Source organism: Stegostoma tigrinum, chromosome 3 (genome assembly GCF_030684315.1).
Source record: "Stegostoma tigrinum isolate sSteTig4 chromosome 3, sSteTig4.hap1, whole genome shotgun sequence".
NCBI lineage: Eukaryota > Metazoa > Chordata > Chondrichthyes > Orectolobiformes > Stegostomatidae > Stegostoma > Stegostoma tigrinum.
The window spans coordinates 26,716,196-26,727,470 of NC_081356.1; the positions used below are offsets into that span (position 1 = coordinate 26,716,196).

At 44.2% G+C, this 11,275-nt stretch overlaps 1 protein-coding gene across 3 annotated transcripts in view; it reads right to left on the reverse strand.

Annotated features, from left to right (window-relative positions):
* The window catches only part of fktn (fukutin), a 29,374-nt gene extending 20,568 nt beyond the window's left edge, over positions 1–8,806 (reverse strand). For 2 of the 3 annotated variants that reach the window (XM_048528186.2, XM_048528185.2), the window contains exons 1-2: positions 8,701–8,806; positions 2,830–2,963 (exon numbers count right to left, since the gene is read on the reverse strand). In XM_048528186.2, coding sequence (XP_048384143.1) covers positions 2,830–2,934 — 105 coding nt within the window. In that variant the 5' untranslated portion in view covers positions 2,935–2,963; positions 8,701–8,806. Of the gene's footprint in view, positions 1–2,829; positions 2,964–8,700 lie in introns of those variants that run through there. The other variant, XM_048528187.2, reaches the window with a different exon arrangement.
* Positions 8,807–11,275: the final 2,469 nt, after the last annotated feature.

The window sequence follows — 11,275 nt, forward strand, 5'->3', positions numbered from 1 at the left end:
GATAAATAATCAGAGCTTAAAAGGTCATGTATGTTGCACACAAACTAACAGCAAAAAGACACTTATTTATTGGACACAACATTAATCGCAAAATGCATATTGCTTAATTCTGCTATTCTTGAAGTGCCTCTTCAAGAATCTTACAATTCTAAAAGGTGGGTGACTGTCCAGCCTGAAGCAGGCAGGGATCTGAAAGCAAGGGTGAGAGACTTTCACGTAATCTTCTCAGTGATAGCCCTTCACACAAAGGCAAGATGATGATTGCACAGCAGAACCCAACATTACAAAGCAGTTAGAGAGAAATAGGTTGAAATCAATATGTTGTCAAGTGTAAAAGACTTTCTTTTAATTCATAAGGTAGGCATTTAGAGAAACACTGTATACATTGTGTTACTCCATTATTCAAAATAAGAGACGTGGTATTTATTTTAAAAAGATGTAAAACAGAACTCCCCAATTACCATATCCTGTGTGCCAACTTATAGTTAGCCTGTCTGTAATTCATTCCTAATTATCAAACAATGAATTTTGACAGAACCACAGGAAGTGTTAGAGCAGAGGTCATTCAGCATACTGCATCTGGACCGGCTATCCTATAGGAATTAAGACTTTTGCGCCATTCTCCTGCCTTTATCCCCAAACCCACACGTTTTCAATTCATATATTCATCTAATGTTACCTTGAATGCATCAATTGAGCCTGTCTCCACTAAACATCCAGACAATGTAATTCTGACCTGAATAACTCTTTACACGAGAAAGTATTTTTTCACATCACATTTGCTCCATTTGCAAATCACTTTAAATCCATGCCCGCTTGTCCTCAATCCTTTTATGAACAGTTTATCCCAATCTACTCTTTCCTCACTACTTATGACTTCCAAAACCCATCCCAAATATCTGTTTAGCCTTCTTCTCTCCATGGAGACCAGTCCCAACCTCTCCAATCCATTCTCTTAGCTGAAACTTCTCATCACTGGAACTATTTTGTAAATCTCTTCTGCACTGTCTCCATTGTGTTCACATCCTTGCTGTAGTGTGGTGCCCAGAATTATACACTATACTTCAGGTGAGGCATAACAAGTTTCTTGCACAAGTTCAGCATAACCTCCTTGCTCTTTTATTTATGCCCCTATTAATAAAGCCCAGGATACCATATTCTTTACTAACTGCTCTAACTATCCTGCCACCTTTGGTGATTTATGCATTATACACCTAAGTTCCTCTGCTCCTGAATTCACTTAATTATTGTACCCTCTATTTGATATTGTTGGCTCATGTTCTTCTTCCAAAAATACATATATCAGAAAACGCAAGTGTTCAAATTGACCCCTGCCCAAAAGATATGGGCTGACCACTACTCTGATTCCTATTACTCTGCCATATTTGCATCCACATTGCTACTGTACCATTTGGTCCATGAGCTACAACTTTTCTTAAGTTTGTTTTATTGGGCACTGTGTCAAATGCCTTTGAAAATCCATGTATACCACATCAACAGTATTATCCTCATCAATCTTGTTATCTCTTCAAAAATCCCAGCGAGTCAATTAAATGTAAGTCCCCCTTTAGAAATCCTGCCTGGCCTTTCCTCATCTACTTAACTTTTTCTAAAGTGACTAATAATTCTATCCTGATTTATTGTTTCTAGTAGCTTCCCCATCAGTGAAGTTAAACTGATTGATCTGTAATTGCTGTGATTGACCTTACAAATGTTTCTTAACATCGACACAACGTTTGCAATTCTCCAACTCTCTGACACCTCCTGAGTGTGGGTAAATTGGGAAGATTATGGCCAGTGCCCCTGCGATTTCCACTCCAACTTCATTCAATCTCATCCAGTCCTGATAGATTGTAAATTTTAAGTATCCACAGTAGCCTAAGCAACATTTGCTCATCAATTTTGAATCCTTTGAGTGATAGTTTCCTTCTCTGATATAATGGTCCAAGTAGTGACTACTTTCTTGGTAGGCAGGTGCAAAATATTGACTTTACAATGGGATTAGGACTAGTCAATTCAATTCTATCTGCCATAGTACTGAAGGATTAAAAATATGACTTTTAAGAAACAATATTCTCAGGAAGACATGGAATTTAAATTTGGAAAAATAAATTTTATTTTTAAAACCTAACTTAAATTTTTGGAAGTGTGGTACAGTTTGACCATTTCACACCAATGCCTAATCACTGTCTAGGCAGTTAAACTCAGCTAGGCAGCAGTGGGTTGTTATGATTAGTCTAGTATCTTACGGACAACAGTCTACATCTGTAGATGCTGGCTGCTGTACAACAGGTATTGGTATTATACATGTAGATGCTTACTGAGATTACAGTTCACTAACAAATGAAAATTTAGTGAAACAAAACTTCAAATTATAAACAGCTTTATAAAGTAACAAAATCTAAATTTAAAACATATTCTAGGAAAGAAATGCTACACTTGTTCTGAGGCTCCTGCCTATTTACTTCAACATCACCACCCAAACTTCTAACATCTAGACGAACAAGGGTAACACACACATGAAAATACTACTGCCTCCAGGTTCCCCTTCAAGTCTTACACGTTGTTGAGTTGAAAATATATTGCTATTGGGTCAAAATCCTGGAACAACTGCCCTAACACCACATTGATTGTAAAGCAACTCACCATTGCATTTTGACCAGCAAGAAGAGATAGGTAATCATTTTTGACCCGAGCAAGGGCACCAAATTCCCTTGAATTACTAAATATTACAAAACTCCTCCTGTGTAAAAAATCTGGTGTTTGTGTTTTTCCTATTATTTTAATAAATATTGTCATAATAACTAAAATGCTCAATACAATACTTACTTTTGATGAAAAGTACTCATTATAATAATAGAGCTGAAACAACAGGAATATGAAACTTATCACAGTTAGCAGGGTCAAAATGATGGTCTTATTGATTCGAGGCATTGGTCATCGATTATCCAGTGTTCCAATAGCTGGAAAAGAATAAAACTCTTCAGAAGTGATACAAGCCTCTTGAATTGAATCAGATCAGTCCATTGCTGCTACACAAGACATGGAACACCATTTTACTATAACTTAAATATGTATATAACCTTTAACATAAAAAAGGGGGCTGAGTAGGTCAGTTTGCCGGGCAACTGGTTTGCAATGCACAGTAACACCAACAGCACAAGTTCAATTCCTGTACTGGCTGAGGTTACCACGAAGGACAATTCTTCCCAACCTCTCTCCTCACCTGCGGTGTAATGACTCTCAGGTTAAATTACCACCAGTTCTCTCTCTTAAATGAGACAGGAGTCCTAATGTCCAGTAGGGCTATGGCAACTTTACCTTTACCTAAGATAATGAAATATGTTCATAGGGACATAATAAAACAAATCTAACACCAAAGGAAGGCAACAGACATTTAAGGAGGGAATTCTAGAGTTCTGGACAGCAAAATGGCATAACCAGCAATGGTTAAAAAATTGAAATATGGGGATGCTCAAGAGGCCATAATTAGAGGAGAACAGATATCCATGAGGGTTGTAGGGCCGGAGGAAGTTAACAAGATAGAGCGTGACACAGGCATGGAGAAGTTTGAAAACAAAGAATGAGAATTTAAAAATTAAGCTTCTGCTCAAGTGCCATCCCAATAGATGAATCAGATGTGATGTGATTTAGGCTACAGGCAGCATAGTTTTTTGGGTGACTTCAATTAATCGAGGATAGAATGTGAGAAGGTAGTTGAATGTGCATTGAAATAGTTTGAATCAAGGTATAAACAAAAGGGTGGTTGAGCATCAAATCAGCTGAGACCAGATGGAACTAAGCAATGTTATGCAAGTGGAAACAGTCTGTCTTGGTACGAATGTTGATGTATGGTCAGAACATCATCCCAGTGCAAATGAGACATCAAATTGCTAAGAGCTACGTTTTCAAAACTCTGGTGGGACAAACTAAAATATGACTCACATAGAACCTAAATTAAATCAATGTCAATGTTGACACAGCGTCGAACTGGAGGAACACAGCAGATTAGGCAGCATCAGAAGAGCAGGGCAGTCAAAGTTTCGGGCCCAGACCCTTCTTCATAATGAGGAATGGGCTCGAGTGCAAGAGAGAGAGGTAAAACTATGCACACATGTGCATGGAATTTCACTCCCTCTCTCACACACATTCTTCCACTTCCTCTATCTCCTGCACGCACACGCATCCTACCCCCTCTATGTCCCGCGCACACACATTCACCCCCTGTACCTCCCACTCACGCATCCACCGCCTCTACCTCTCACGCATACATCACTCCCTCTACCTCTCGCACACGCATACACATTTGCTTACACTATCACTCACGTGTGCGCAACACATCTACTCCCTCTATCACACGCGTGCGTGCACACGTCCACTCCCTCTAGCGGCGCGCACGTCCACTCCCTCTATCACACGTGCGCGCACGTCCACTCCCTCTACCTCTCTCTCGCGCGCACGTCCACTCCCTCTACCTCTCTCTCGTGCGCACGTCCACTCCCTCTACCTCTCTCTCGCGCGCACGTCCACTCCCTCTACCTCTCTCTCGTGCGCACGTCCACTCCCTCTACCTCTCTCTCGTGCGCACGTCCACTCCCTCTATGTCTCTCACGCACGCACACATCCACTCCCCCAACACATCTACCCCCTAAGAGTAGAAAGATCCTAATGGGAGTTATCTACAGGCCCCCAAACAGTAGTCTGGATGTAGGGTGTAAGCTGAATCAGGAGTTGAAATTGGCCTGTCACAAAGGTATCACTACAATTGTTATGGGGGATTTAAACATGCAGGTAGACTGGGACAATCAGGATGGTACTGGACCCCAAGAAAGGGAGTTTGTGGTATGCCTCCGAGATGGATTCTTAGAACAGCTTGTACTGGAGCCTGCCAGGGTGAAGGCAATTCTGGATCTGGTGTTGTGCAACGAAGCGGATTTGATCAGGGACCTCAAAGTAAAGGAGCCATTAGGAGGTAGTGACCATAATATGATCAGTTTTACTCTGCAATTTGAGAGGGAGAAGGAAGAATCAGAAGTGTCAGTATTGCAGTTGAATAAAGGGAATTATAGAGCTATGAGGGGGCAGCCGGCCAAAGTTCAATGGTACAATACCCTAACAACGATGGCAGTGGAACAACAATGGCAGGTATTTCTGGATATAATGCAGAAGGTGCAGGATCAGTTCATTCCAAAGAGGAAGAAAGATCCTAAGGGGAGGCAGGGGCGGCCGTGGCTGACTAGGGAAGTTAAGGACTGTATAAAGATAAAAGAGAAGAAGTATAACATAGCAAAGAAGAGCGGGAAGCCGGAGGACTGCGAAACTTTTAAACAGCAACAGAAGATAACTAAAAAGACAATATGTGGAGGAAAAATAAGGTACGAAGACAAATTGGCCAAAAATACAAAGGAGGATAGTGATAGCTTTTTTAGGTATGTGAAAAGAAAAAAAATGGGTAAGACTAAAATTGGGCCCTTGAAGACAGAAACAGGTGAATTTATTATGGGGAACAAGGAAATGGCAGAAGAGTTGAATAGGTACTTTGGATCTGTCTTCACTAAGGAAGACACAAGCCATCTCCAAGATATAATAGTGGCTGAAGGACCTAGGGTAATGGATGAACTGAAGGGAATTTATAGTAGGCAGGAAATGGTGTTGGATAGGCTGTTAGGTCTGATGGCTGATAAGTCCCCGGGACCTGATGGTATGCATCCCAGGGTACTTAAGGAGGTGGCTCAAGAAATCGTGGACGCATTGGTAATCATTTTCCAATGTTCTATAGATTCAGGATCAGTTCCTGCGGATTGGAGGGTGGCTAATGTTGTCCCACTTTTCAAGAAAGGAGGGAGAGAGAAAAGAGGGAATGATAGACCGGCTAGCCTGACGTCAGTGTTGGGAAAGATGCTGGAGTCAATTATAAAAGATGAAATTACGACTCATTTGGAAAGCAGTAATAGGCCAGAGTCAGCATGGATTTATGAAGGGGAAATCGTGTTTGACTAATCTTCTGGAATTTTTTGAGGATATAACTATGAAGATGGACGAGGGACAGCCAGTGGATGTAGTGTACCTGGACTTTCAGAAAACCTTTGATAAAATCCCATAAAGGGGATTAGTGAGCAAAATTAGGGCACATGGTAATGGGGGCAAAATACTGACTTGGATTGAAAACTGGCTGGCTGTCGGGAAGCAAAGAGTAGTGATAAACGGGTCCCTTTCGGAATGGCAGGCGGTACCCTGTGGGGTACCGCAAGGTTCAGTGCTGGGACTGCAGCTGTTTACAATATACATTAATGAAATAGATGAAGGCATTAAAAGTAATATTAGCAAATTTGCTGATGACACAAAGCTGGGTGAAATGTGACAAGGATGTTATGAGAATACAGGGTGACTTGGACAGGCTAGCTGAGTGGGCGGATGCATGGCAGATGCAGTTTAATGTGGATAAATGTGAGGTTATCCACTTTGGTGGCAAGAACAGGAAGGCAGATTACTATCTAAATGCAATCAAGTTAAGTAAAGGGTAAGTACGAGATCTAGGTGTTCTTGTACATCAGTCAATGAAAGCAAGTATGCAGGTACAGCAGGCAGTGAAGAAAGCTAATGGCATGTTGGCCTTCACAACAAGAGGAATTGAGTATAGCAGCAAAGGGGTCCTTCAGCAGTTGTACAGGGGCCTGGTGAGACCGCACCTGGAGTACTGTGTGCAGTTTTGGTCTCCAAATTTGAGGAAGTGCAGCGTAGGTTCACGAGGTCAAGTCCCAGAATGGCAGGACTATCATATGTTGAAAGATTGGGGCGACTGGGCTTGTATACACTTGAGTTTAGAAGGATGAGAGGGGTTCTGATTGAGACGTATAAGATTATTAAGGGACTGGACACTCTGGAGCAGGAAGCATGTTTCCGCTGATGGGTGAGTCCAGAACCAGAGGACACAGTTTAAAAATAAGGGGTAGGCCATTTAGAACAGAGTTGAGGAAAAACTTCTTCACCCATAGAGTGGTTCATATATGGAATGCTCTGCCCCAGAAGGCAGAGGCCAAGTCTCTGGATACTTTCAAGAAAGAGATGGATAGAGCTCTTAAAGATAGTGGAAGCAAGGGTTATGGGGATAAGGCAGACAGGATACTGATTGTGGATGATCAGCCATGATCATAATGAATAGTGGTCCTGGCTTCAAGGGCCAAATGGCCTACTCCTGCACCTGTTGTCTGTCTCTCTCACACGCACACACATCCACTCCCATATCCCTCTATCGCTCGCGTGCACACGCACACATTCACTCCCTCTATCGCTCGCGTGCACACGCACACATTCACTCCCTCTATCGCTCGCGTGCACACGCACACATTCACTCCCTCTATCGCTCGCGTGCACACGCACACATTCACTCCCTCTATCGCTCGCGTGCACACGCACACATTCACTCCCTCTATCGCTCGCGTGCACACGCACACATTCACTCCCTCTATCGCTCGCGTGCACACGCACACATTCACTCCCTCTATCGCTCGCGTGCACACGCACACATTCACTCCCTCTATCGCTCGCGTGCACACGCACACATTCACTCCCTCTATCGCTCGCGTGCACACGCACACATTCACTCCCTCTATCGCTCGCGTGCACACGCACACATTCACTCCCTCTATCGCTCGCGTGCACACGCACACATTCACTCCCTCTATCGCTCGCGTGCACACGCACACATTCACTCCCTCTATCGCTCGCGTGCACACGCACACATTCACTCCCTCTATCGCTCGCGTGCACACGCACACATTCACTCCCTCTATCGCTCGCGTGCACACGCACACATTCACTCCCTCTATCGCTCGCGTGCACACGCACACATTCACTCCCTCTATCGCTCGCGTGCACACGCACACATTCACTCCCTCTATCTCTGACTCCTCTCTCTCTCTCTTACTTACACACCCAAAAAAATCTATGGGTGAATAATTTGGCCCAAGGCACTTGTTTATTTGCAGATACATTCTATTTGTTCAAAATACACATAATTTGTAGTCACAGCCAATGAGTGTGGCATGTTATAAATTCCAGCTATTGGCATAAAACTGGCCTGTTTCCAGGTTAAAACTGTAAGACAGATTCTGAACAAATCCTCAACTGAACAATTCAGCGTTTGACCTGAGATATTCCCTTTTTTGCATTCCTATGGCTCAGCCAGACTGTCATGACAGCACAGCACTATCATTGACTTTATAAACACTTTACACACTGTCTTAAGATTCTACAGGTGAACAAAAGTGTTATCAGCTGATACTCCACTCACACTAATTGTATGATCTTTTGATCTCCTTGCCCTTGATCTCTTCTACCTATAAACTCTGCCTATGTGCATTGCTTTCACTGCACCTGACGAAGGAACTGTGCTCCGAAAGCTTGAGTGATTCCAAATAAACCTGTTGAACTAAAACCTGGTGTCGTGTGGCTTTTGACTTTGCAGTACAAACGCAAAACATTACTACATTTTTATAAATCACTAGTCAGGTAATTTGGGGTTATTTGTCCAATACTAGGAATGGTGTGGGGGGAGGCAGCAAATAGAGTCTGGACTGTGTTGGCACAGCAAGGAGGGAGTTAGGTGCGGGCGGAAGATGCTAACCCTCAGGTTCTGTTTATGAAGCTACAGATCTATAACCCCCAAACAAACAGGACAGATATTATCCCAGTACTCACCCAATTTGCCGAGATTTACACCCGACTCACAACGGCCAAAACCCGCCCATATCGCAAATATGGCGGCAGTGGTGCGCGCTCAGTGTGCATCTTGTAGGGGGCGGGGCCAGTGTGTGTCTGTTTGGGAGGGGTGGGTTCAGTATGGAACACGTGTGGGGAGGGGCCTGTGTGACAGTTTGGGGGGGCGGGGTCAGTGTTTGCGTGCGATGCGGCGGGGATGAGGAGGAGCGTCTGTGAGGCAGAGAGGGGGCGGTGTCAGTGTGCGTGAGATCGGTGGGAGGGGGCGGGGTCAGCGTGTGTGGGCGTCAGTTAGGGGGCTTTGCCTGTGTGTGTGAGCGAGAGAGGCAGGGAGGGGCGGAGTCAGTGTGTCACTGTCAGAGGGGGCGGTGGTGGTGCCAGAGTGTCTGTCAGGGAGGGTCAGTGTGCGTGTTTCTGTCACGGAGGCCGCAGGGTCAAGTGTGTGATCGGAGGGAGGGGACGGGGTCAACGTATGTGTTAGTCAGGGAGGAGCCATGGTCGGTACGTGTGTGTGAGAGAGAGGCAGGGAGGAGGCGGTGTCAGAATGTCTGTCAGGGAGGGGGCGATGTCAGAGTGTCTGTCAGAGAGGGGGCCGGGTCAGAGTGTCTTTTAGGGTGGGGGCGGGGTCAGAGTGTGTTCAGGGAGGGGCGGGGTCAGGTACGTGTTAGTCAGGGAGGAGCCATGGTCGGTATGTGTACGTGAGAGAGAGGCAGGGAGGAGGCGGTGTCAGAGTGTCTATCAGGGAGGGGGCGGGGTCAGAGTGTCTGTCAGAGGGGGCGGGGTCAGAGTGTGTTCAGGGAGGGGCGGGGTCAGAGTGTGTTCAGGGAGGGGCGGGGTCAGAGTGTATCAGCAATAGTTTGCAGTTGGAGTCAGTGTGACTGTCAGAGTTGCGGGGAGCAGGGTCAATGCGACTGTCAGGGAGGGGCCATAGTGTCAGCGCGACCGTCAGGGAGGGGTCGGGGTCGGGGTCGGGGTCGGGGTCAGAGTCAGAGTCAGAGTGTGCATCAGAGAGCGGCTGTGGTGTCAGTGTCACTGTTGGGGGTGGTCACTGTGACTGGCAGGGTGAGTATGACTGTCACGGGGTGGGTCAGTGTGACTGTCAGTAAAAGGGCGGGTTGTGTATGACTGTCAGGGCAGGCATGGTCTGTGTGGCTGTTAGGGAGATGGTGGGTCAGTGTTACTGTCCAAGAAGGGGCAGAGTTAGCGTGAATGTCAAAGAGAGTGGGATCAAGGTAATTGTCAGAGAAGAGATGAAGTCAGTGTGACATCAGGGAGGGGGCAAGGTCAATGTGGCTTAGGCTGGGGCTGATGTCAAATTGACTGTTCAGTGAGAGGGTCATGGACTGTCAGTGAGGGGAGGGTTCAGTGTGACTGTTGGAATTGAATTTTAGAAGGATCTATGTCTTCCTGTTTGACGTAATGGATATGTGGTGGTTCTGAATCTTAAAATTGTTGCATTGTAGCAAAATTTATTGCATAAAATTTGAAGAAACCTAAAGGGTTTCTAGAAGTGGAGGAAATAATATTTGGATTATTTCACACCTTTGACTAAAGCTGAGTTGAAAATTGAAGTAAAAGGAAAACAGATGGTGGAGAAAAAAGAAAGATAATCAAAATGCACACAGAGTTAAGAAAACTTAAAGGTAAAGGAGGAAAAAGAAAAGCAGAGGGAGATGGAATTAATAAAAACTTGTACTACAAAAAGTTGGGGAATGTAAAAAGTATGAACTGGTCAAAGCAACACTTGTAATAAAGAAGAAAGAAATGCTTCAGAGGATGATTCTGATACATATGAGTAATTTGATTTAACTAAGAATCTGTGCTTCATTCCTAAATTTACTAATGTTTAAGGCTGAGGGTTATTTTACCTTATTTGAAAAGTTAATTGATCAGCTTGCGGCCAAAAGATGTTGGGACCTTAATATTACAGTGTTTTGATCGGTACAGCTATGATTGTGTATGCCAGTTATTAGAAGAACAATCTGCAGAGTATGAATTGTCAGAGGCAATACTCATTACTTATGACCTTGTGTCTGAAACTTTTAAGTGACAGGAACATATAAACAAACTGATTACATGAGCAGGACAGATTTAATCTGAGAAGTGTGAAGGAATTTAGATAGGGTATTCACCAGGACATTGCCTGGACTGGAGTTTTTCAGCAGTGAATAGAGGCTATATAGGCTGGGGTTACTTTACTTGGAGCAGAGAATGCCGACTGAGACCTAATTGAGGTCTTCAAGTTTAAATGGGGGATGGATAGAGTCTGTAGTAGGGGTGCCAATTAGAAAGGGGCATTGATTTAAAGTAAAGGGTTAGTGGCTTAGAGGGCATTTGAGGAGAAATATTTTCATCAGATGATAGTGAGTATCTGGAAATCACTGTCTGAACGTGATGTAGAGTTTGGAACCATTATAACATTTGAGAAGTATTTGGATTAATATCTGAAATGCCCTGCATTCTTCGCAAGTACAAGGACAATGTGGAGCTCATGCTAGCATTAATTAAGATGATGCAATGCTCCTTGAGTACTCGTATCAGGAGAAGATATAAAGTC